The 25,302-nt window shown below is 33.9% G+C and overlaps 1 protein-coding gene across 2 annotated transcripts; it reads right to left on the bottom strand.

The window, feature by feature from the left end:
• Positions 1-7,613: 7,613 nt before the first annotated feature.
• Positions 7,614-16,429, bottom strand: LOC108486413 (uncharacterized). Of its 2 annotated transcripts, none has more exons than XM_017790467.2 (11): positions 15,752-16,429; positions 14,733-14,801; positions 13,959-14,051; positions 13,328-13,449; positions 12,574-12,769; positions 11,442-11,617; positions 10,454-10,583; positions 9,575-9,735; positions 9,209-9,306; positions 8,861-8,960; positions 7,614-7,950 (listed from the first exon to the last, which is right to left on the bottom strand). In XM_017790467.2, the coding sequence occupies exons 1-11, from the start codon at positions 16,082-16,084 to the stop codon at positions 7,905-7,907; spliced, it is 1,524 nt and encodes a 507-aa protein (XP_017645956.1). In that variant the 5' UTR covers positions 16,085-16,429; the 3' UTR covers positions 7,614-7,904. The 2 variants fall into 2 exon arrangements, 1 of the variants encoding a protein (XP_017645956.1); XR_008284269.1 differs by having other exon boundaries at positions 7,812-7,950; positions 8,861-8,979; positions 15,752-16,423.
• Between the last annotated feature and the right edge of the window lie 8,873 nt (positions 16,430-25,302).

Below are 25,302 nucleotides of genomic sequence, written 5' to 3' on the forward strand. Positions count from 1 at the left end.
TTTTCGCATGGCTATCCAAATTTACACAAAATCCATGGGTACATGACCAACAACAAAAAGGGTAGTCCTATACATGCCATTTCAAAGTTCAACCAAAATTGTACCAAAAGGGGGCTTTGATAGTGTGGATGACTTCGACTTCGATGATCCCGAATCCGATAGCTAACGAACAAAATCTAGAAAACAAAGAGCCAAAGCAACGGGGTAAGCATTTTAATGCTTAGTAAGTTTCAAGTAATGAAATCGGCTTTGACTAAAGTATTACGTTCACATAGCTAAATGAATCACTTTATTAATACACATTCTCATAATCATACTTACTTCACACTTCATCAACATATACACACACAAGGTATCAACCTATCTAAGAGCCGAAAGTTTGTTAGTCGATTGAACGAATACTATTTCAAACGAATCGACTTTTCCGATGCACATGCAAACATACCTTATCGTTTGGGTTTTTCGAGCGTATTAATTGAATTTATTACAGCACAAAACGCTCACCTTCAAACCAAGTTTCTTCGGAATTTAGCCGGATATAACCACAAGCACAATTGCCTTCGGGTCTTAACCCGGGTATAGCATCTCGCACAAATGCCTTCGGGTCTTAGCCCGGATATAACAACTCACACAAATGCCTTCGGGTCTTAGCCCGGATATAACAACTAGCACGAATGCCTTCGGGTCTTAGCCCGGATATAACAACTAGCACAAATGCCTTCGGGTCTTAGCCCGGATATAATCACTAACATAAATGCCTTCGGGACTTAGCCCGGGTATCATTCAAACGCTCATGCACACATATATCAATAATCATGACACATCCATATTTCATTTTCGTTACTAAGGCTCAAACACAAAACATTTATCAAACCTTTCCAATTTCGGCTCAATAGCCACACACAAAGAGCATGATTTCAATTGACTTTATAACGTAGTCCCTACGCACATTCGGCTATCCGCCATAATATGACAAATCATTTCAATATAATTCAAGTAGGGTCATTACTCGAAGACTTACCTCGGATGTTGTCGAACGATTTCGACAGCTATTCGATCACTTTTTCCTTCCCGTTATCGGATTTAGTTCCCCTTTGCTCTTAAGCTTAATTTAACAAATAAATTGATTCAATCATTTGAGCATCGAAAAGAGGAACTCAAGGTACTTAGCCCACATATATTCATTAGATATTAAAGTCACATATGTACAAAATCATGAATCTAACTCAACACAATAGTCCACACTCTCTTTTAGCCGATTATCTAAGCTAAGAATAGGCATCAATATGCTTGCCTCTAACCGAATGCATGCACACCAATCCACCTCATGTGGCCGAATATGCATGTCCATGTTGAGGCCAATTATACACTTAATACCACACATAAATGGCATACATTTTACTAACTAACGCATTACATATTGTAACTCAATACGCATCAATCATTTACTTCATAACCGAAACATCATCATGTGTAAATATATACCTTGAGATAGTATATATGTCATACCAATACATCATGTGCAAACATATATATATATATATATATATATGTGTGTAAGAGCCGAATCACAAGTTGATTATAACCAAATATAAACATATATCCAAAATATAAATCTTACCTATCATGCAATAAGCATAAATCATGCTTATGGATATACCATGGCCGAATACATCACAACACCATACCATTTCAATTTTGGTCATGGTTAAACAAAGAACTTAATGTCTCACTCAAAAATGCTAAAAAGAAAATCCAAGAGTCATCAATCCACCATCACATGTAGCATTAACAAGCTTCATATTTAGCATGCAATGGCATTAACACAAAATCCACCTTGGCCGAATATCATCCCCATGACATAGCAAAGTTTTGAACCATGGGCTAATTAGAACTCAAGCTAGCAACTAAAAACATGCATGAATCTCATGGTACAACCTCAAACATACCTTAATCTAGATACAAGTATGGCCAAACCTCCTCCTAATCCTCTTCCAAACCAAGCATGAAGCAAGAACTCCTTCCTTCTTCCTTAGAATTTTCGGCTCAAAGATATGAAAAAGGATGAACAAATTTTTTTTTTCTTTTTCTTCCACTCACGGCAAAATGGGGGGGGGGATGGATGAGACCATTTTTTTTTTCATCACTCTTCCCTTTCATTATTCAATTACCATGCTCATTATTTTATTTTTCCTTACATACCTCACTAACATAACATGTTTGTGACATGTTTCCACTCATAGCACGGCCGGCCACTACTAATTGGGGGGGAAATTTGACATGCAAGTCCTCCCTTTTGATTACATGCACTATTAGATCCTTATAGATTAGCCTATCACATTTCAAAAGTGTCACACAAGTCCTACTAACTGAATTCACATGCAATCGACTAAATCGAAGCTTGAATTTTTTTCACACATTCATAATTACATATTCTAGACAATAAATATCATATTCAAACATTTCGGTGACTCGGTTTAGCGGTCTCGAAACCACTTCCCGACTAGGGTCAATTTTGGGCTGTCACATCGGCCATTAGGCCTTATCTCATATATACACTTTCACATTCATCACATCGGCCATTAGGCCTTATCACATATATACACTTTCACATTCATCACATCGGCCATTAGGCCTTGTCACTTATATACACTTTCACATTCATCACATCGGCCATTAGGCCTTGTCACTTATATACACTTTCACATTCATCACATCGGCCATTAGGCCTTGTCACTTATATACACTTTCACATTCATCACATCGGCCATTAGGCCTTATCACATATATGCACTTTCACATTCATCACATCGGCCATTAGGCCTTATCACATATATACACTTTCACATTCATCACATTGGCCATTCGACCTTATCACATATATATATCTCATACATATCTCATATTTTTCTTGTACATCAATTTCAGCAATAGCTTATAAGCAACTCAAATAGTTCCATCAAAGTTTACAACAAAATCACATATTCACTACAAGCAGTTTTCCTGAGCAACAGTCACTAAATTGTTTATAACTGGAGCTACAAAACTCAAAATCAATTGCCGTTAATTTTCCCCAAATGTAGACTCATGTATATTTCATCCATAAAATTTTCAGAATTTTAGGTGTGGCCAATCAATACCAGATTTTTCTTAAAGTTTTCCCCTGTTTCACTGTTCGACTAATCTGACCACTCCTCACTACGAATCAAATTTCTCATTGTACAGAATTCAAAATGTATTATATTCAATTCATTTGAAACTAGACTCATTAAGGAGTCTAAGCATATAAATTTTACCTTATAACCATTTTTGTGCAAATTATAACGATTTTCTAAAAACAGAACAGGGGATTTCGGAGTCATTCTAACACCGTCTCACACAACTTTAAATATCTCTTTATAGGAAATTTCTTTGCTCACACGGCCTCTTTTATAAGGAACTAGACTAATTAATCTTTGATTACATATTTTATTCAGCCTATAATTCCACACCAACAATTTATGGTGATTTTCTAAAATCACGTTACTGCTGCTGTCCTAAGCAAATTATTACAATTTGCTCTTAAATTTCCAAGTCCAAACACTTATGAACTTACCATTTGAGTTTAAAACATATCATGGCCACATCATATCTTATTAAATCAACTCATTATGTTCTATTATGATTGAATTTACTCAACGTTTAATCACTTAAAACTTACCTCGAAAGTGGTCGACGACTAGATATACACGGCTATTCGCTTACTTCCTCTTTTCCCTATCCGACTTTGATCCTCTTTGCTCTTAAGCTTAAGTAAAACAATAGATTTGCTTAAGTACTTAACTAATATTATTCACTTAACAATCACATTTGGCAATCACATATCATTTAATCTATATCTAAAACAATAGATTTCAATATGTATCATATTTATGGTCAAACATAGCAAGAAAACTAAATAGGCTTTACTAGCCACACTTAGTTCTATTATAACATAACTCCACTTACTTATATGCACATTCGCACAAGCAAACTTCGTTTCAATTTTGCCACTCTTGAACTTATCCATAATATCCTAAGTTCATTTAGTAGCTAGGCAACAATTATACAAATCAACAAGCATTTAACAACAATGTACTTAACCAATCCTTCAAGCATACATTCGCAATATATATATATGTTAATGACGAAAACACTTAGGCCAATTCTAAAACTTCCACAAATCTTCATGCTTACATGCCATAACCGTATGGTTCTTATCACACTTGGACCACAAAATGCATAAATTTCCCAAATTCTAATTACTATCATAAGCTCAATTTAGCACTCATTTAGCACTTCAACATAGCCGATTGTCATTAAGCAATTAAGCCACAACTATTCAATTTTTACCAAGCTCAACTCATCTATAATCAACCTTCAATACACTAAAGCATCAAAAACAACATCAAAAAAAATACAAACATCCATGACCGAATGTCATCTTCATAAATTTACAAAAACATTTGCCATGAGCTAGCTTCTATACTTGATGACCACTCCAAATATACAAAGATTTTAAATGAAAGAGCATTAACATACCTTAATCCCCTTAAAGGTGACCAAATGCCTTAACTTCAATTTCTCCCTTTTCTCTTTAGGTACGGCAATGGAGAAGAGAAAGATGAGCCAACTTTGTTTTATCACCCATTTCTTTTAATATAAGTCCATACTTCATATTATTTATTCATTTAACATTTAATTTATTAATATAAAAGGCATAAAATGGCAATCATCCACTAGCCTTGCCGTCCACTAACTTGAGGGAGGGATATTTGACATGCAAGTCCTCATACTTTAAACCATACAATATTTGGCCACTACAAATCAACCTATCACATTTTCAAGTTTCTCACATAAGTCCTTTTTAATAATTCCACATTCAAATGACAAAATTAAAACACGATACTTTCACACATGAAACTTTACATATAATAAACATAGAAAAGAAAATTCATATACTTTTGTGACTCGATTTTGTGGTCCCGAAACCACTTTCCGACCAGGGTCAAGTTAGGGGTGTCACAACAGGCGTGTTGCTTAGCCGTGTGACCCTTGTACCTACACATGGTGTAGCATACGGGCGTGTGACTTGACCGTGTGACTCAAGTCAGAGAGTTACACAGCCTGAGACACAAGCGTATCATTGGTCATGTGAGCCACAAAGCCTGACCACACAGGCGTGTGACCCCTGCACCTAGGAAAAATTTTGAGTTTTGCGAAAAATTCTCTAAGTACCCGATTTAGTCCTGTCTAGTTTCTAATGCATGTTTTGGACCTCAAGGGTACATATAAGGGACTTTATGTTTGATTTCTGACCTGAATACGGTATAAACGAAATATTTGTTTACTTGATCTGTATATTCTGGTAATGCTTTGTAACCCTGTTCTGGCGATGGATACGGGTTAGGAGTATTGCAAAGTCTATATCTGTTCACCGCAGTGGATTTTGAAGGGCTCCGTCGAGACTAAAAACACAATATTGATATGAATCTTGAAAGAAAAGCCAATGGCCATTTCACCTTCCGAAAGGAACTAAAGGACGGTGATTACCCAATGGGGTTCTCTGTATGTCCCAGGATGATGATGGGCAAACCTCACATAACGTGAGTTTAGGCAAATCCATGTCATAAACACGTTAGGAAAGAAAAGCCTTTGTGGCGTAATATGAAAGGAAAGACTTTGTGGCATAATATGAAAGAAAAGCCTTTGTGGCAAAATTTGAATGGACCGTCTTAGTGGCGTGAACTATCAGGAATATCTAATAAGCTATGAATCAGAATGTCTGTCTCAATGGTAAGGTATGAGTAATTACTAGTTCGATAACAAGTATAACTGAGAAAAGGTCTTGATGTTCTCTGGAATGAGAGTTGAATAAAGTCTTAAGGGTTCTCCATTAAAATAAAATAAAATAAAAAAAGATGTTTACTTGTAAGAGTTCTCATGGTAGTGGGCTAAAAGTTTGTATATTGGGTAGGCATGAGCATTTGATCAAATCGAGTGAAAAAATTTCGAGTTAATCGAGTTGATGAATCCTATTTTATCATCCTTACTTGATTTAAAATTTTTTCGAATCAAATCAAGTGGAATGAAATTCAAGTCAATTTGAATCAAGTGAATTGTTCAAGTAAAATTAAAAAATTAAACATGTTAAATTGAAATCTTGTTACAATATAATTAATTTCATGTTAGAGCACATAAATTTGAAAGCATATATATTTGAAAACTTTTCAAAGCAAAATAAGAAAAAAAAAGATACTTTAATATGATAAACTTGAATAATTAAATTAACTTATTTATGTCCCGAATTATTATTTTAGAAAATTTTAAATTTTAACGTTCTTTATAAATTCTTTAGAATTTTTTAAAAAATTAATATAAATTGTGGAATTTTTATAAATATTTAAAAAAATTGTAATTTTCTTTGAAAGAAACCTGATTTGCTCATTTTCAAAATTGATAAGGACCGAAATATATTTACACCAATATGTTATTCGAACTATTCGAGTTATTCAAATTATAAAATTCAACTTGAATCAAACTCAAAACTCGAATTACTTATTTGAATTGACTTATTTAGGTCCCAAAATTATTATTTTAGAAAAATTTTAAAATTTTAATTTTCTTTATAAACTCTTTAGAATTTTTAAAAAAATTAATATAAATTGTGGAATTTTATAAATATTTTAATTTTTTATATTTTTTTTTGAAAGAGATTGATTTGCTCATTTTCAAAATTGATAAGGACCAAAGATATATTTACACCAATCTGTTATTCAAATTATTCCAGTTATTCAAATTATAAAATTCAACTTGAATCAAACTCGAAACTGAAATAACTTATTTGAATTGACTTGAAAAATCGAATAACTCAAAATTCGATTTTTATTTTATTTTTCAAATCGAATTAAATTTTACAATTATAAAATTCAATTAAGCACATGATTTATACACTTCACTCACAATAGTGAAATCATAGGTAAATGGCTTCCTCTAATCATTATTTTATGTATTATGCAAACGGAACAAGACTACAAAGCATCTATGAAACATGATTAATCATCACTAATAATGACCAGTTTCATTATAAAAATACAAAAATGAGATAAAATGCATTAAATTAGGTCAACATATTTAATACAAGATTATGGACATATTATAAGAGTGACACATAACAAAGCCAACAAAGTCATTGAACAAAAATTAAATATAAGTAGCTTTTAATTAAAGTGAATTTCTAAATAATCTATCATAATTTAATTTTAGATAATTAAATACGTTTACACAAATTCTAATACAATAAAATTTTAATACGATAAAAGCTAAAATATTAACAAAATTAGAATGAATCGTATAATTTATTCAATTAAAATTAATTAATTGAATTATTTATTTATATTTAATATTTAATTTTTGAAAAAAATTAATTATTGACTTAATTAAATAGACTTGTTATTTTATTATTTAAATCAAGGGTAAACCAACCTCGAATCAGCCCAGCTAACTGCGTCATAGGAGTCTTACTTCTCACCAATATAGTAATATACTTCAAAAAGAAATAATAAAAAAGAATACAAGTTCAATTGCAATAAGTGTTTCTTGTTCATGCCAATGTATTAATTAAAAATTGAATAGTAGCAAATAAGCATACACAACTGTTTAATTCCAAATAAGCTGCATAAAAAATAAAAATTTAAAACAATTTGCTCAGTTTCCTCTTATATTTCTTTTATAGCGCAAAACCAAGAAATTGCATTTAAAGCTAATTCCCAGACTAAGTTGACACCTTGGTGTTATCCGAAGATCAAAATATTTAGCAAAACAGTGTACTCAAAGACCAGGTATTTCTGAGTTTAGGCTAAAACCTAATCCGGAGAGACATCAGTTTAGAGGTTGTCTTTTAGCCATTTAGCAGCTCCATTTGCAATTGACCTGCAAGATATCACATTTTTTATGATTATTATACCAGAAACTAACAAAGAAACTCAAACAAAATGAATAAATGTGAGGAAACATTGACAGAGAGATCCGATATTGATGATAAATCAAATAATGCTAAAAAGATTCGTTGCGTCTGCTTCACATATTCTAGATAGAGATAAATTTTAAGAAGATGGTGGCTGTAATGATTTTGTTGCAGAAGATGTTTGAATGAAAAATGGTAAAACATGCAACACAAGGTAGGGAGCAATGGTTCACCGGATCTTGCACCCCATACATCAATCTTGAATTGAAAGTCCATGTCCCAAGCCAAAGAAACAAAACTTAATTGCAAGTTTCTTTTATACATCTAATCTATATACCATGTTGCTCGTACACAGATGTTGGGTATGGATATGGGTATGTGTCTAAATATCCAACTCGTCAATTAATTTAAACTCAAGACTCGAGTATTGGTTTGGTTAAATATTAATATGCGATGACAAATATGTAATGCTAATTTTCTAGTAGTATATAATACATTAGTATTTTTATATATATAATACTTGTTATATCTTTTATACTTTTTATACTTTACTTTTATTTTTATATTTTTTTTTCTGTCAAATAGTTTTCCTGATTTTCATCTAATATCTTTTCTTTTCCTTTCTGTCGTTTCTTCTTTCTTGTTCTTCTTTTTCTTCCATTTCATCTCACCCAGTCACTAAGAGTCCGACAGATTCAACCCATATTCCGTACTCTTATCCACGTCATGCCGTGTTGACACAGGTAGGGCTCCCATTTTGGCAAGTCTGAATAATTGTATATCTATATAATCATATCCATAGTAGCACATGCATGAAGAAAGGTAAGCATGTGAACGCATGCACACACATGACGTGTGGAGAGTGAGAGAGATTACCCGGCAAATTTTTTTAACTTTGTCCACGGATCATTCTCATCTGCAGCTGCTTCTTCAGTTTTCTCTCCATCGGTACTAACCTTGCTTCCGCTAGTTTTGGCTGCATGAGTATGTGAATGCTAAATTTGTGAAATCCAAGCAATAAACTATGATCTTGCGGAACGTACGAGAAAGAATACAACTTTTGCATATAGCCCAGATGGTGACGATGATACGTTAGTATTGCAAAATATTTGACTCATTAAATGCTAAAAGTTTAGGCCATATGTAACAGTGAAGTGCATATGAGTTCAACAATAAATAATAAACAAAAAGTCCCATTTTCACAAGGCATAAGCAATTGCTTACTTGCAGTTGCGGGTTGAGTCCTAGGGCGAGTTCGAGAGCGACTGCCGTTTGTATTACTTAGAGAGGAAAGTTCCTCAAGCAATTCTCGCTCCTTAGCACTGCATGCAAGGAAGAATTACAGCATGAAGTTATTAGAAATAACTAATTTCAATAGATCCGAGACATTGAGGGAACGGGTTGGTCAATAACAGGTCAGGTCAGGCAAGGCCACACCATTATAAAGTAGTCTAGTTTACCAAACTGAAGATAATTCATATGGTCTAGAAAGAAAATATAAAAGAGAATCAAATGATATATTTAATTCAGAATGCAGTTCAGCTATCCTATTTCCACATAATTAAATGCTAATAAAAATTTATCTTATACCTAATTCTATTCGGTATGTCAACTTTGATTGTGAATAAATGGTCACCACGTATGGATGGTTTGTTCAGCTTTGGTACGCCTTTCCTTGCAAGTACTAATACATCCCCTGGTTGAGTCCCAGGCGGGATCTGTAGGTCAGTCACCCCTTCTACTGTTTTAACCTGTTTAAGTGAAAGGAATCAAATACTTGATGAAGTACGAGATGTTGGTTAAGGGAAAATAAGAATAAAGTTACACCAAATATGTTACTGGGACTCAAGTGTGTCAGATACAGGCATGTCTCCGACATGGGTATGTTTAAAATTTTAAAAAAATTTACATGTTTTTGGAGGGTCATAAAATGCCATATGGCTGTCTCGTTGATTGAACATAAGACACCAAAAATACATATTTGTATCTTCAGTTGGATCATGTTAAAAAACAAAAAAGTAGCAGATATAGCTCAGAAAACACTTCACTGTGCAGGCAGTGATTCGCAAAAACTCTCTGGCATAAAATGGCATATGGCTGTGATGCAGAACCTAGATGAGTTACTTGAGCATGCATCAGGCTGTCTCCCTGATTGAAGCTATGTGCAGTGCATCTTAGGATGACACCTTGAGAATGTGATTTCATAAGGGAGATAGGAATGGGCTTACAAGTAATGTAATAAAATAAAATACTGGAAACAATAATCAACCAGATAAGAACCAAACGATCAAAGAGATATGTAGATGCAGGCTTCTACTCTCCAAAGTTGCGCATTAATTTTCTAAACACACATATAAAATCATTCAAACTTTATGCATTTCTTTAATTTATAAGAATTAATATGAAAACTAAAGCATAAAAAATTTAATGCAAGAATGAAAGATAACGCAAAAAATAGTGAGGAACTACCTTGACAACAGACCCCAGAATGGCATCAAGGTAACTAAGGGAAACTGTTGACAAAAGATTTATGCCATCTCTTTGAATTCCTGGGACTTCTTGAACATCTAGATATGCATAGAGATCTCCTGGAGGGCCCCTGTTAAAACCAGAGCATTTTCTATACTCAACAACAAGAAAATATCTAAGACCTAAGACTACAGCCTCCTTTATCCTACTTCTGCAGCTAAAAGTTCCTAGTTACTCAACAGTAAGTTTTATTCCTTGCATAAACAAATTTGTCTAAAGTAGTAATAAGCAAAATGTAACCATTTGAGACATGAAACAGCATCCCTGAAAATATTACATTAATAAATTTACTTCATAAAAAATAACACCAAAAAAAAACACTAATTGGGAAGAAAAGGAAAGAAATAAAGTGGAAGGGTTAAAATCACGATATAATAACATTTCTGTGACAATACTTCAATGAAAAAGGGACCATCTACACCAAATAAATGCAGTAGAATCATAGTACAAGTGCAAGAAGTTAATGTCATTCCAAAAAGTCAAGGAATTAGAGAAAAGGAACATCACTATCATTGCAACTTAAAATCAAACTTCACCATTCTTAACTTTAAAATGTAAGACTGGATGTTCCCATGAATATTTTAATTCAATATAAAATGAACAGGCTGTCATGATGCAAGATATAGATTTGGCTAGTATTTTAACTTCCTGAAGGTAACCACAAGTTCCCTAATTTTACAATTAGCCAATAAACTAATGTTGTATTCTAAAAGTGACAAATATAAATATACATCTGCCATGAAATCTAGCTGCAACTCTCATACCAGGTCATTGAAATGAGCTTATGTATATCCAATAACAAATTATAAAAGCAGGAAACTATCTAGTATAACTGAAAATTAAAAATGTAATTTCAGAATGCAATTGGCATTTAATACCCAAATATCTCATCCATATTAGATATACAATAAAAAGTCCATCTACGTACCCTTTTGGTCCAGCATCACCCTCGCCTGCAACTCTGAGGATACTGCCTGCACTAACCCCAGGAGGAACTTTGACTTTGATATTTTTCTTAACTCGTATACGTCCTTTACCAGAGCATTTTCGACAGTTTTCAGAAATAACTTCACCATCCCCACCACAATTTGGACAAACAGAAACCTAACATATTGCAATGGAGAAGCTATATAAGAAGCATCATATAACAAAATCATCAGACATTGGTTCAGATCAGAAATCAAGATTGGAACTGCAAACCATGGAGGGAAAAAGGACAACCAAATCATTATTTTTAAACATGATTGCTTCCCTATCTAGCAGGCTACCAGACACGTTAAAAGGTCCCTATATTGAATACAAATATCATCCTATTCAATGTCTCCTTTGATCTATTTGTTCTGCACTGAAAAAAAAAAAAAAGTACTGGGAGGTTCTTTCTCTCTACCTTTTGAGTCAAATTCATCAATTGGGATCAATAAAATTACTACAACTTAAATGAATGTAATCGATTACACAATAGCATCATCAGTTTTCCACTAGAACCTGGTTAGACAAAAACCCTTCCACGGATGAGATTGAAAAGTTCATTGGCAATGTCTTCCAAATTTATCTTTTAATCTTAAGAGGCTTTATCATTTTGGTCTTGGAATTTTAACCATGTACCAAGTACCAACATGGCTCTATCACTATTCCCGTGTGGTAAAGCAGTAGACATTTTTTTGTACAAAACTGATCTTTGGCGTCAAACTCTCCACTTTTACCTCTTTTCTTCACAATATGATTTCCGATTTGTTAGTATACAATGTGACCAACTCAAGTACCACTGAGTGAACCCACCTCAAGTAAACCACTGTCTACAATTTATGTATAACAAGCAGACAGTAGTCCATTGTTACAACTAAATAGCATGCCTAGTACCGCCAAGGTCCTGATCCTAAAGGATGTTTACACACTTAAAATGTAGAAAATGCCATAATGAGAAATGATCATAAAAACCTTACTTCCTCATAACACCCCCTGCCATGATGAGAAATGATGATCATAAAATGCCTAGTACCCCCTAGCCCCCAAGAAAAAAGGTGACCAAGAGCCAATTGGACAAGAAAATTTCCAATTACCTGTGAAAACAAGCCAAAGGGCGTCTGCTCAGTCCTCATAACCTGACCCCTTCCACCACAAGTTGAGCATATCCTCATTTTTGATCCAACTTTTGCACCAGTTCCAAGACAAACTTCACATGTTTCTAAATGGGAAAGCTCAAATTCCTTTTCAGCTCCAAAAATAGCCTCCGAGAATTCTAACGTAATGTCATAACTGAAAATATTTGAATTACCAGCACAATATCGATTATAAAAGCCTTTGAAAAAGGATGTATAGATGCATAGATACAGAAAAATGAGAACATATACAAGAACCTGCAAAAAATATTTGATTAACATTATTACCAAGGGCTTATCTGACATAAATGATATTTCTTCATAATCAAACTAACAAGACATTTGAAGTTTATCAAAACAGCACTTAGGTAAGTGATAGGATAATAGGATGGGGTTTAGTTGGATATCGTTGGTTTGACTGGTTATATTTTTCTGGTACTAAATAAAAAGAAAAGAGCAGAGAGAAGAATGATTTAAGCATGACATGAAAACAATCAAACGATTAGAAAATGAAAGGTTGAAATAGTGTGATCACGCAAGGCAATAAAACACTGTCAGCAACACCAGAAATGCTACAGGTTGGAAATAGAGAAGACCGTAGCCAAGCTTGGTAAAAATACTAAGGCAATCAGTCAATCAACACTCACTATAAACAAAGTGAATAATCAAGGACCGGAAACTATTATCAAAACATCAAATGAAGATCTCAACTTACCGTATATCATCACCTTTACTAACCGTACTACGACGGCTTGTTCCGAATCCAGTCTGATCCATGCCAGGAAAACCACCCATACTTGGTCCAAAGAATGTTTCAAAGAGATCAAAGGGATTAGTCTGCAGGGAAAGAAAATTAATGTCTGAGTTTTACTTAGACAGATGTCGAAAGTCTTTGGTGCTGCCTGGGCTAATTGCATGCTAGTTAGTAGAACATAAATCATGACATTTCACAACATTATAGGTGCATACCAGTTTTATTTACCCATCTATTGTGAAACACAGTCAAAACCCTACACATAAAGCAGACTATGCAAAAAAAAAAAAAAAGTCGCTGCTTAGAGGTAGATCACAAATTGGCAAGTACAAGGAAATAATGACTCAGACAGGCTGTCTGAAAAAATGATTATCTCACAATGATTATTTGAACTCAACATTTTAAGAGGCATCATTCTTACACCCGGGCAACCAAATATTTTGAAATGAATATAACCAAAATATATCTTCCCATGAAGTAATAAACAAGGCAAAGCATGTCTAAACTTCCAAGCATATGCCAACCAGATATCCCTTGCAATTATGACTCATGAATACAAGCTTAATTAGAAAATCTCATAGTAGAAGCATACAGTATAAGCACTGGACTGGCCCCCGACTGCACTCTTGACTCCAGCTTCACCGTATTGATCATACAAAGCTCTCTTTTTATCATCTGATAACACCTGACAGTGTTGCACGTCATTGTTCAAAAAACAACATGATGAATAAATTTGAACATGGTAATGAACTTTTACATAAAGAAACCTCTAGCAAATAAAATTTGCAGCACTCCATGCTCCACAAATTGAAATGTCGCTAACAGAGAAGGACGAAAATATAAAACAGTTGTGCTGACCAACATGATAAATATCAAGACTTTTATATCCAATCATAGGATAAATAATAGAATTGAATCTTAATACTTCAAGGCATGTTGAATCAGTATCAACAACGCTTTAATAAACTCATCATGGAAGACAATTAATCAACTTGACACAATAAAAACTCATTTTTTGCCTCCCTATTCAAAGAAGAATGCATATCATTCGTGTTTTATCACCTCCCAAGGATGAAATGGTCAAATAAATTTAGTTTGTGGGGCAAGAAAACTTCAGATGCTTTTTCAACAGGCTTTACATCTAATTCCTCCTTCACCAAGATTCTGAAGTTGTTTAAGTTTCAGAGGACTTTATAGGGATCATACATGAGTTAGCCTAGATGTCTCGCCCAAAAGGTAAATAACAGCATGACATATCATTGATCACAAATCACAATAAAAAATAAGAAATCCGGTATTCATTGTCCTTATAATCTAAAAGGTTCCACGCTGTAACATCATTTTGGTCTAAACCTTTTGCGCATACCTCATATGCAGCACTGATCTCCTTAAACTTTTCAGTTGCTCCTGGCTCCTTATTGACATCAGGATGATACTTCATATGAAGATGAAACGTTACAATGTCAGATTACCAAGACAAATGAAACAGAAGTGAAGAAATAGACAATTCATTAATGTTCACAGTGCCAATACAAACTTAATAGCTTCAAATTTATATAAGAGCACATTTACAAATAGAAAGAGATAATGAAATTAAACCAGCAAACTAGGAAGAAAACCATTTTACCTTCTTGGCAGAGCTACTTCCAAGGGTTCCATAGCTTGATTGAATCAAGCCAAATTAGAAAGTTCAAAGAACAATATAAAAGACACCAGCTTAAGATAGCGGTGCATGAAGTACAATTTGATTCCTAGTGGTAGCTATTCTCACACTGATATTATGACTAGCAACAGATTACAAAAAGTGAACTTGGAATAGTTCAAAGAAACAATGGAAAAAGATAGGCCAAATGAGATTAAATTAAACACAAAAGAAATTTGCCAAGTAATTGTCACCCCATGCATGCCCTTCTATAAAACCAATAGAAAAGATTGAGCAATAACGCTGAGCGCCTCACACTGATAGTGAATTCACATTACTAGAATAATCCATGATATGTTACAGTTTAACTACTCAACATATGAAAAAGAAAATAGGTTTCTGCCAAAATGATATGACCAAAACAATCCAAGGAACAATCAAGTGTCTTGCCCCATTAAACGTTCATTCATATCCACCAATTCCAACAGTTAAAACTTGAGCCTTGAGCTCTCGGTCCGAATTTTGGGTTCTTCTGGGAAAATTTTCATCTTTTTCGGAACTCAAAACCTAAGAAGGAGCTTTTTCCTTCTCTAATACAAAGTATCTTCTCTTAGAACTATATTTAACTATTTCTAAAAAAAAAGAGCAGCAACAAAACCCAGAAAGGAAATGCAAAACTAATAAATAAACTTGTAAAATTTAAAGAGGGGGGGCAACAACAACAATTGAACTGAGTGAAGTACCTGACGAGCCAATCTACGATAAGCGGCCTTAATTTCTTTACCGGAGGCTGATTTGGGTACGCCAAGAGTAGCATAATAGTCCCCAGAAGCAGCCACCACCGTGGTCCCAAACCGGTGAGTACCAGCCCTATTATTGAATCTCCAATAACATGTAGAGGAAGAAGAAGGAAAAGTCACACAAGCGAAGCTGTCGTGGGACCTGAGACGGGTCCCAGCATTGAAGAAAACAGAACAAGAACAAGAATATGAAGAGGATTGTGAAGTGCTGGAAGGGCGTTCATTTGGAAAACCAAGAGATGAAGGCAGTAGAGATAGAGAAGTAGTGGCAGCCATAAAAAGAAAAACAAAAAGGAAAAAAAAAAGAAAAGAAAAAGTTAAGTTTGAAAGTTGTGGTACAAGGTGTTGGATAAAATTGATATCTCAACAAGACAAAATGTTGCTTTTCATTTTGTAATTCATGTTTGATTGTTGAGCCACAGTTTCAATGGAAACTGCAAAAAGGGAAAGAGAGTGAAGGTAAAGGAGAGGAGAGGAGGGGATAGCCACAAAGATTGGATTTTGTTTGGTTGCAAACTTTGTTTTCGTACCCGGACTGGACTGAACTAACACGTTTTTTATTGCTACCCAACAAATTTTCCTCTCTTCTTTATTTTCGTCTTTTTTTCTTTCTTCCACTTCAATTTTTTTTCCCTATATCGATTTTTTAATAGAGGAGGATTTAGTTTTTAAATTTAACAACCTTTTAATTTAATCTTTGAATTTACATTTGTTGATATTAGTTTGAAAATATGATATTTTCTAATTTAGTATTGAACTTAAATTCTTTTAAAACTTCAAGTTATCATTTAAAGATTTTAAAAATTATATAAAATTTTAACAATACAAAAAGTATTAAAAGTTATAAAAAAATTTAAAAATATACGTATGATATAACACAATCCCAAAGTGATCTCGTACAATTTCAAAGTGTTTTGTCATCACATTTTAACAAAATCAAAGTAAACTAACAAGTTCCAAGACTAAAATGGAAAAAATGGGACAAAGCTAGAAAGTTGTTAAGTTCATAGACTAAATATTACTTTATCCCTTTTTTGTTGTTTTAGGTCTAAAATTGATAATTGCATTTTAGAAACCGAGCAGTTCTACAAGCAGTGTCAACTGCTTCAGGCACTCGATATGTTTACTAAGTTTGATTTCCCCACGTCTGTAGGGTTTTTCTTAGATAGATAATCTACTATCTTAGCAAATTGTACAACAAGTGATTACAAGCACTAACACTCATCAAATTAGCAACCTCACTTTTACACCGATGATCTAAACAACTTTCCTCTAAGTTTTCCTTTGGAAACTTAGGACAAAAACAAGTAAGTAACTTGATTACTTATATAAAATGCATTTTGAAAAGTAGGTTCTAAATAACAGAATAAGTGTTAAAATTCTCCATGCAATTTACCTACACAAGCTTTTCAAGATAAAAATCAATTACAATCAATCTTTCCATCAAAATAGCAAGAGATAATATTTTCAATATGACCATGATAAGTCTTCAAATATTCAGGATATGTAACCAAGATATCGATCCAATCCAATCTCCTCAAAGTAGAAAAGTTGATTTCTTTTGTCTAATCCAAATCAATCTTCAGCATGTGTTCTTATAACAAGTTTAGATATCATAGATGGGCTTGTACACGTCTAAAACATTAGGAAATATCATAGCCTAATGATTTGGTTACAAAAAATTTGCTAACTTAAACATGATAAGTTTTCTAAGCAAGCAGTGTCACAGCCAATCAGCACTGGTCTAGGCACTACTCAAAAATTGCCTCAACAATCTCCTCTTTGGGCAATTTTTTGAACAAAATCATAATAGGACAACATGCTCACAAATAGAAACAAATGCTCCCCTTAAATGACTCTCCCTTAATTAATCGAACTTAACAATCACGAAAACAGATGCATTAACTTGTAACACCCCAGATCTACCAAATCCGAATATAGAATGTCACAATACTTACATACTTAACAAAATTTTACAACTAGTGAAAACCATACTAGATGTACTTCTTTTTTATTTAAAATTATTTTAAAGTCAAAAGATTTGAATGAAATGTTTATTATTTATAACAGACTCTTAGAAGCAGTATAAAGCAATACAACTTAAATATTTGATAAGACAGACATATTTGTGGCGTATAAAACTATTTTCCATTTCAAAACATATTCCCAAAAAAGTGTCCCTCTATATGCATAATATCGCACTACGATCAAACCAACTTAATGCATTCCTGGCTTGGTCTTTTTTGGTGAACTAGTTCAACTCAAGAACCTACATTACAAATAAACATCCATAAGTTTAATGGACCTTAATAGTCTCAATCAGTTTTACATTTTAACGTCACTGAGGAAATCCTTGGCTTTAAGATCTGGACTTCCTTTCAGACCTTGGCTAAAACTTTTCTGATTTTTTATTGGTGTAGGAAATCCTTGGCTTTAAGATCTGGACTTCCTTTCAGACCTTGGCTAAAACTTTTCTGATTTTTTATTGGCGGATAACTATACACCAATCTCTATACTTGAACATCTTATAGACAATCCACCTGACCAGCGAATCACATACTCCACATCAAAGTTCAAATCCTATTACACAATCTCTTTGAAGATAATAGTTGGATACACTGCTCAGAACGTCATTTAAATGGATACTACTCTTAACTAATTCTCCTACTGACTCTGGTGGCTGTCAAATTGCCATTCACACTGAATCTTCAAATTAATCTAGAAAAACATACTTACTCAGATGAATGTATTATTTTAGATCAGCTAATATAATTCCAAATAACTTTTATACATAACGTAAAAATATTCAGGTTTGGTAGACGTTTACCCCACCATACCTCTAGATACACCAAATTCTCCATCCTGGTAGATTACTAAGGTGGATTCCTCATTCGAATACACTATTGAGAATTCTTTCAAAAAATGATTCAAAGGCATACCCAAATTTCACTACGAAGGCGATCTAACCACTTGCCACTTAGGTATTACAAAATTCGTCATACAACCTTTCCATACAACACACCACAAAGATGTTTCAGATAATTCACCACAAAGACTTCACAGATAACTTGCCATAAAAGCTTTTCAGATAATTCACCATAAAGGTTTTACAAATAATTTGCCACAAAAGCTTTACAGATAACTCGCCACAAAGGCTTTACAAATAACTCGCCATAAAGACTTCTCAGATAATTCGCCATAAAGGCTTTATAGATAACTCACCACAAAGGCTTTCAAGATAACTCACCATAAAGGCTTGGTTTGGTTTGCCACCAAGGCACCACATAAACTGTAACAGCCAGTTTCAGTGAATCGAAACAGTGGTTTCAGGACCACAAATCTGATGTTAAAATATTTATTTTATTATTATTTTAATGTCTACAACATGTTAGTATTACAATATAAAAATTTTTACGAAATTTTACCGTTTGAATGCTTAATTTGATAAAAAGGACTAAATCGCATAAAGTGCAAAACTTGAGTTCTATAAGCTACAGGTATTAAATGGCTATAGAACCTTAAAGTATGAGTCCTTGTATGGTGATTAGACCATTAATGAAGTTATTGGATGTACATGGCTTGGTATTAGTGAAATTTTAATGTTTTAAAAGGGCAAAATGGTAAATAAGTAATTAAACTAAATTAAACTAAGTAAATAATGTTCATCTTCTTCATTTTCATCAAGCCACCACTGAAATTTCTTCTTTAAGCCATAGCTAGGGTTTTACCATTACTCTTTTTCTTGCATGGTGAGTTTTTAAGCCCCGTTTTTAATAATTTATATGTACATAAACACACATATATATACATCATTCAAACATACCAAAATAACCCAATCAAGCCAACTCTCATAGCTATATATACAAACCAAAACATAGCAATTCACAAGCCAACTTAAATGGAAAAATTCACTATCAAAATACATATCAAAATGACCAAAGTTCCTATACATGCCATATGACCAAAACACAATGCTCAAAAGTACCAAATTGATAGTTGGATAGTGTGATGAAGTCTCCGACGATCCCTGAATCCAAGCTAGCTTTTATATCACTATAAAATAGTAAAATAAACAAAGTAAGCTTTATATCTTAGTAAGCTCGTATGAAATAAACTAAATCTCAACATAAATATACAAATCATCAATTTGAACATATCAACATGTAGTTCATTTAACTAACAAACCTTTCACATTTTCAATCATAATCTTATGTATGAACTTCACAACTTCTTCGATTTAAGCTTATACGGTTCATGTACATACCTGTACCATCTCGTATCAATCTCATATACAACTGCATCTTTTATTTACCTATTGAACCATTCGGAATACTATCGGATACATCGAAAACTCGCACCTAAAGTGCCACATATATAGCCGAAGCTATCTCTGTAACACCCCTTACCCGTTACCGTCGCCGGAACAGGATACAAGGTATTACCAGAACATAACATATACCAAGATAGAAATATGTCATCCCATTTGATAATGCATCGTATAACATATATCTTGAACAATATTAGCCAACTTTTATGGCTTGTACAAAGTAACTGGTCGAGAAATCTTGTAACTAATATTTAAACCTAGACAAATATGACACATAACAAAATAATTTTTGCCTACTATACATGCCATAATTCAAAACATTTAGTTCAAATACCCCAAAGTATGATAGTGCGGGTAGATCTTCACGATCCTTGACTCTGAGCAAGTTGGAGAACACTATAAGACAAAAGAGAGAAAGCGAAGTAAGCTTATAGCTTAGTAAGTAGTATGTAAATACTAATTTAAGAATCTAACATGTTTACACAACAATTCAAGTATGTCTACTTTAACTTCACTACTTATTCCACTTGATTAAGTTTGTCTCTGCTGTGTCATATTCACTAAATAAATCATAACTCGAGTTATAAAACTCGAAATTCATATCCGTAAAATTTCCTGAATCTAGACTCATAAAGCTTCTTGCTAAATTTTTTTATAATTTTTGGTTCAGCAGATTAGTACAGTTTATTAGTTAAAGTTTCCCTGTTACACAGCTCGACTGGCCTGACCTCTGTCCACTACGAATTGAATTTCTCTCAGTACATAACTCAAACAACCCTGAAGTCTGTTGTATTTAAAACTAGTCTCAATAAGGAATTTAGGCATGTAAACTATATTTCTTAATTTGCTTTGTACAATTTTTAATGATTTTTCAAAGTGGAAACAGGGGATCACGTATTCATCCTGAGCAAGTCAGTTACAATTGTAAATATCTCAAAATATAGAATTCCTTTGCTTGCCCTGCTTCTTTTATATGAAAGTAGACTCATTAAGCTTTAATTTCACATCTCATTCAACCTCTAATTATATTCCTCCTATTTTTGGTGATTTTTCAAAATCACGTCACTGCTGCCATCTAAAAACAGTTTTAATACTAATTTCACTCTTTCACACATTCTTTATGCTAACCTCATTTTATCGTATATATGTATATGCCACAATTCATTTTCACCACATTTCATTCACTATAAGTGTAGGTCCAAACCACAATGTCACCACAAAACCATCCCGTTGAACAATTCGGATCAATCCTCGATATTTAACGGTTTCAAAGACACACCCCACCATCATACTTCATTTAGTTCGGCTCTCTTGTACACATGGGGAACACTTAGTACCACTCATGCGACCTAGCCGATTTGTCTCGTAGCTCTCTTGTCTACATGGTGTCCTTCACTTGGAATCACGCATGCGACCTAGCTACATTTATCTTTCACGTAGCTCTCTTGTCTACATGGTGTCCTTCACTTGGAATCACGCATGCGACCTAGCTACATTTATCTTTCACGTAGCTCTCTTGTCTACATGGGATACATCTCGTATCACGCATGTGACCTAGCTACTACAGGTGTCTTGTAGCTTTCTTGTACACATGATGTGCACTCAAGCATCATACATGTGACCTAGCTACGCTCCCTCTATTTCATTCGATCTCTCCGAATGTTCAACCGGGATCTCTCTCTCTGTATTTATTTCCATTCTTCCAATAGTCAATTTATATTTTAACATCAGCTAGTATATTTATATAATAGGCTGAAATATAAGAATGTACATGAAATTATTGTAATATTTACATACAACTTACCTTGGTGCAAAATATGGAAATTTTGCAATTTAGTCCAAAACTTTTTCTTTCCCGCTCGAGGTCGGGTTCAGCGCCTTTCTTGATCTATAATAACACATTTAGCTCATTTAATACTCATACTATTTATTTCAATCCAAAAATCACATTGTAGAAAAATTACATTTTGCCCCTAACTTTTACAAAATTACAATTTTGCCCCTAGGCTCGGAATTTAATTTCAGCCCTTATTCTTATGTTTTATGATATGCTGAACATTTTCTCTTCTACAACAACATCAAATTCCCACTCTATCATATAGTTATGAACATTAGGTATTTTTACCGATTATCTGCTTTTACTCGTTTTCACTTAAAACCGAGTAGCACAAATTATTTAACACAATTTAAAACCTCATATTCTATCATAAAACATCAAAATACACAAATTTCACCTATGGGTATTTTTCCAAATATGAACCCTAGGTTAAATTATTACTAGCATAAGCTTAATCGAGCTTAGGATTCCAAAAACGTAAAGAACATTAAAAGCGGGCTTAGAATCACTTACTATGGAGCTTGAAAGTTGAAGAATCCCTAGCTATGGAGAGAGTGAAGTTTGGCAGCAACTAAATGGGAAGATGACTATTTTGTGTTATTTTTCCCATTTTATTTCATTTAATATCAAAATGACTAAAATACCCTTACTACTAAACTTTCCAAAAATTCCTTCCATGTCCTAAATTTGTCCATGAACTTAAAATTGGTAGAATTGCTATTTAAGACCTCCTAATAAATATTTCAAAACAATTTCATACTAAAATTTCTAGTATGCAAATTTTGCAACTTATTCGATTTAGTCCCTACTTTCAATTTAAACACTTTAGGCATAGAATTTCATCACGAAATTTTCACACAATCATGCAATCATATCATAAACCCCAAAATATTTATAAAACAATTATTTCTATCTCGGATTTGTGGTCACGAAACCACTATTCCGATTAGGCCCTAATTCGGGTTGTCACAATTCTCCCCCTTTAGAGATTTTCGTCCCGAAAATCTTACCAAGAAAGAGGTTTGGGTCTTGTTTCCTCATAGCTTCCTCGGGTTCCCACGTAGCCTCTTCTATCCCATGTCGTGCCACAATACTTTCACTAAGGCTATACTTTTGTTTCTTAACTGTTTAACTTCTCGAGCCAAAATCTTTATTGGTTCCTCCTCATAGGTCATATCCGATCAATTTCAATTTCATTGGGAAATCACATGTGAAGGATCGAACGATAACGTCGCAACATTGATACATGAAACACGTTATGAATCTTTTCTAACTCTGCGGTAAGGCCAACCGATATGCCATCTGGTCCAATTCTCTCAAGAATCTAAATGACGGCCCAATAAAACGCGGACTCAACTTGCCTTTTCGACTAAATCTCGAATCTTTTTCCATGGTGACACCTTCAAGAACACTTTATCACCCACTTGAAATTCAATCTCTTTTCTTTTAAATCGCATATGACTTTTGTCGATCTGAAGCGACTTTCAAGCAATCCCGAATTACTTTTATTTTCTCTTGGTTTCTTTAACTAGATCAACTCAGTGAATCTGTTTCTCACTAAGCTCGGTCCAATATAAAGGAGTCCGACACTTACGACCATATAAGGCTTCATGACGGTGCCATTTGTATACTTGATTGATAAGCTGTTATTGTAGGCAAACTCAATCAAAGATAGATATTTCTCCCAACTACCTCCAAATTCTAAAACACAAGATCTAAGCATATCTTGAGTACCGGATTACTCTTTCCGTTTGACCATCTGTTTGTGGATGAAATGTGGTACTAAAGTTCAATTTTGTACCCAAAGCTTCTTGTAACTTTTTCCAAAATCTCGAGGTAAATCTTGGATCTCTATCGATATTATAGACATAGGTACTCCGTGCAACTTCACAATTTCAACAATATATAATTCGCTAATTTATCAAGTGAGTAATCAGTGCGTCTTGGTATAAAGTGGGTGACTTTGTTAATCTATCAACCACTACCCAAACAAAGATCCTTCTTTTTAGGAGTTAAAGGCAAACCGGTTACAAAATCCATGGTAATCTTGTCCCATTTCCACTCGAGCACCATTACCGGTTGAAGTAATCCTGAAGGTACTTGATGTTCACTTTTACTTGTTGATGATCAAACACTTAGTTACAAATTCGAAATGTCCTTTTCATACCGCCACCAATACTGACTTCTTTAAATCATTATACATTTTGTGCTACTGTGGTGAACGATAAATGACCATTATGCGCCTCATGTAATATTTTCGAATCAATTTATCATTTTTCGCACACATATTCGTCTCGAAACATCAAACAGATCATCCGGTCCAACTCGAAAATCGAGTCATAACTCGATTCGCATTGAGTTCTCTTGATCCGCAACTCACTATCATTCTTTTGAGCATCACAAATCAACTGGAGAAATAACGGTTTAGCTCTCATCTCGCTAAAATTGACCCGTCATCGACAATGCTAACCCGTGTTCATGGCTCTCAAAGTGAAAAGAAATTTTACGCTCAAGGCGTCAAGAACTACATTTGCTTTTCCGGATGATAATCAATCACTAGATCATAATCCTTTAATAATTCAAGCCATCTTATTTGTCGCAAATTTAGGTCCTTTTGATTCATCAAGTACTTCAAACTTTTGTGATCGGTAAAAATTCGGCATTTTTCACCGTATAAATAATGTCGCCAAATCTTCAAGGCAAAACAACAATGACGGCCCAAATCATGTGTAGGATAGTTCTTCTCATGCGGTTTTAAGCGCCTCAAGCATAAGCTACTACTTTGCCCTCTTGCATCAACACACATCCAAGGCACATCAATGATGCATCACTATAAATTACGAACTCCTTTCCGACTCGGCCGTACTAAAATTGGTGCTTCAGTCAATCGTGCTTTCAACTTTTCAAAACTCGTTGACATTTATCAGTCCATTCAAACTTAACATTCTTCTACAACAATTTAGTCATAGGAGAGGCAATTATCGAAAATCCTTCAACAAAACGCCTATAATACCCGCCAAGCCTAAAAGCTTCTAACCTCAGATATATTCTTGGCGGTTTCAATCAACGATCGCAGAAATCTTGCTTGGATCCACCGAATACCATCACCGAGACTATATGCCCCAAAAATCCGACTTCACGAAGCCGAACTCACTTTTACTAAACTTGGCAAGCAGTTTCTTTTCTCTCAAGCTCGCAATATAGTTCTCAAGTGTTCGGCATGTTCAAACTCATCTCGAGAATAAATTAAAATGTCATCTATAAACACTACTACAAACTTATCCAAATATGGCCGGAAAATCCGATTCATTAAGTCCATAAATATGGTGG

Source organism: Gossypium arboreum, chromosome 6 (assembly GCF_025698485.1).
Source record: "Gossypium arboreum isolate Shixiya-1 chromosome 6, ASM2569848v2, whole genome shotgun sequence".
NCBI classification, from domain to species: Eukaryota; Viridiplantae; Streptophyta; class Magnoliopsida; order Malvales; family Malvaceae; genus Gossypium; species Gossypium arboreum.

Excerpts from the sequence above, each read along its gene's own strand:
- LOC108486413 (XM_017790467.2), bottom strand. The coding sequence starts at position 16,084 with ATGGCTGCCACTACTTCTCTATCTCTACTGCCTTCATCTCTTGGTTTT. Across the intron at positions 13,450-13,958 it reads GCCAGTCCAGTGCTTATACT|ACTAATCCCTTTGATCTCTT; the intron begins GTATGCTTCTAC and ends CTTTCCCTGCAG. Across the intron at positions 9,307-9,574 it reads GACATACCGAATAGAATTAG|TGCTAAGGAGCGAGAATTGC; the intron begins GTATAAGATAAA and ends CCTTGCATGCAG.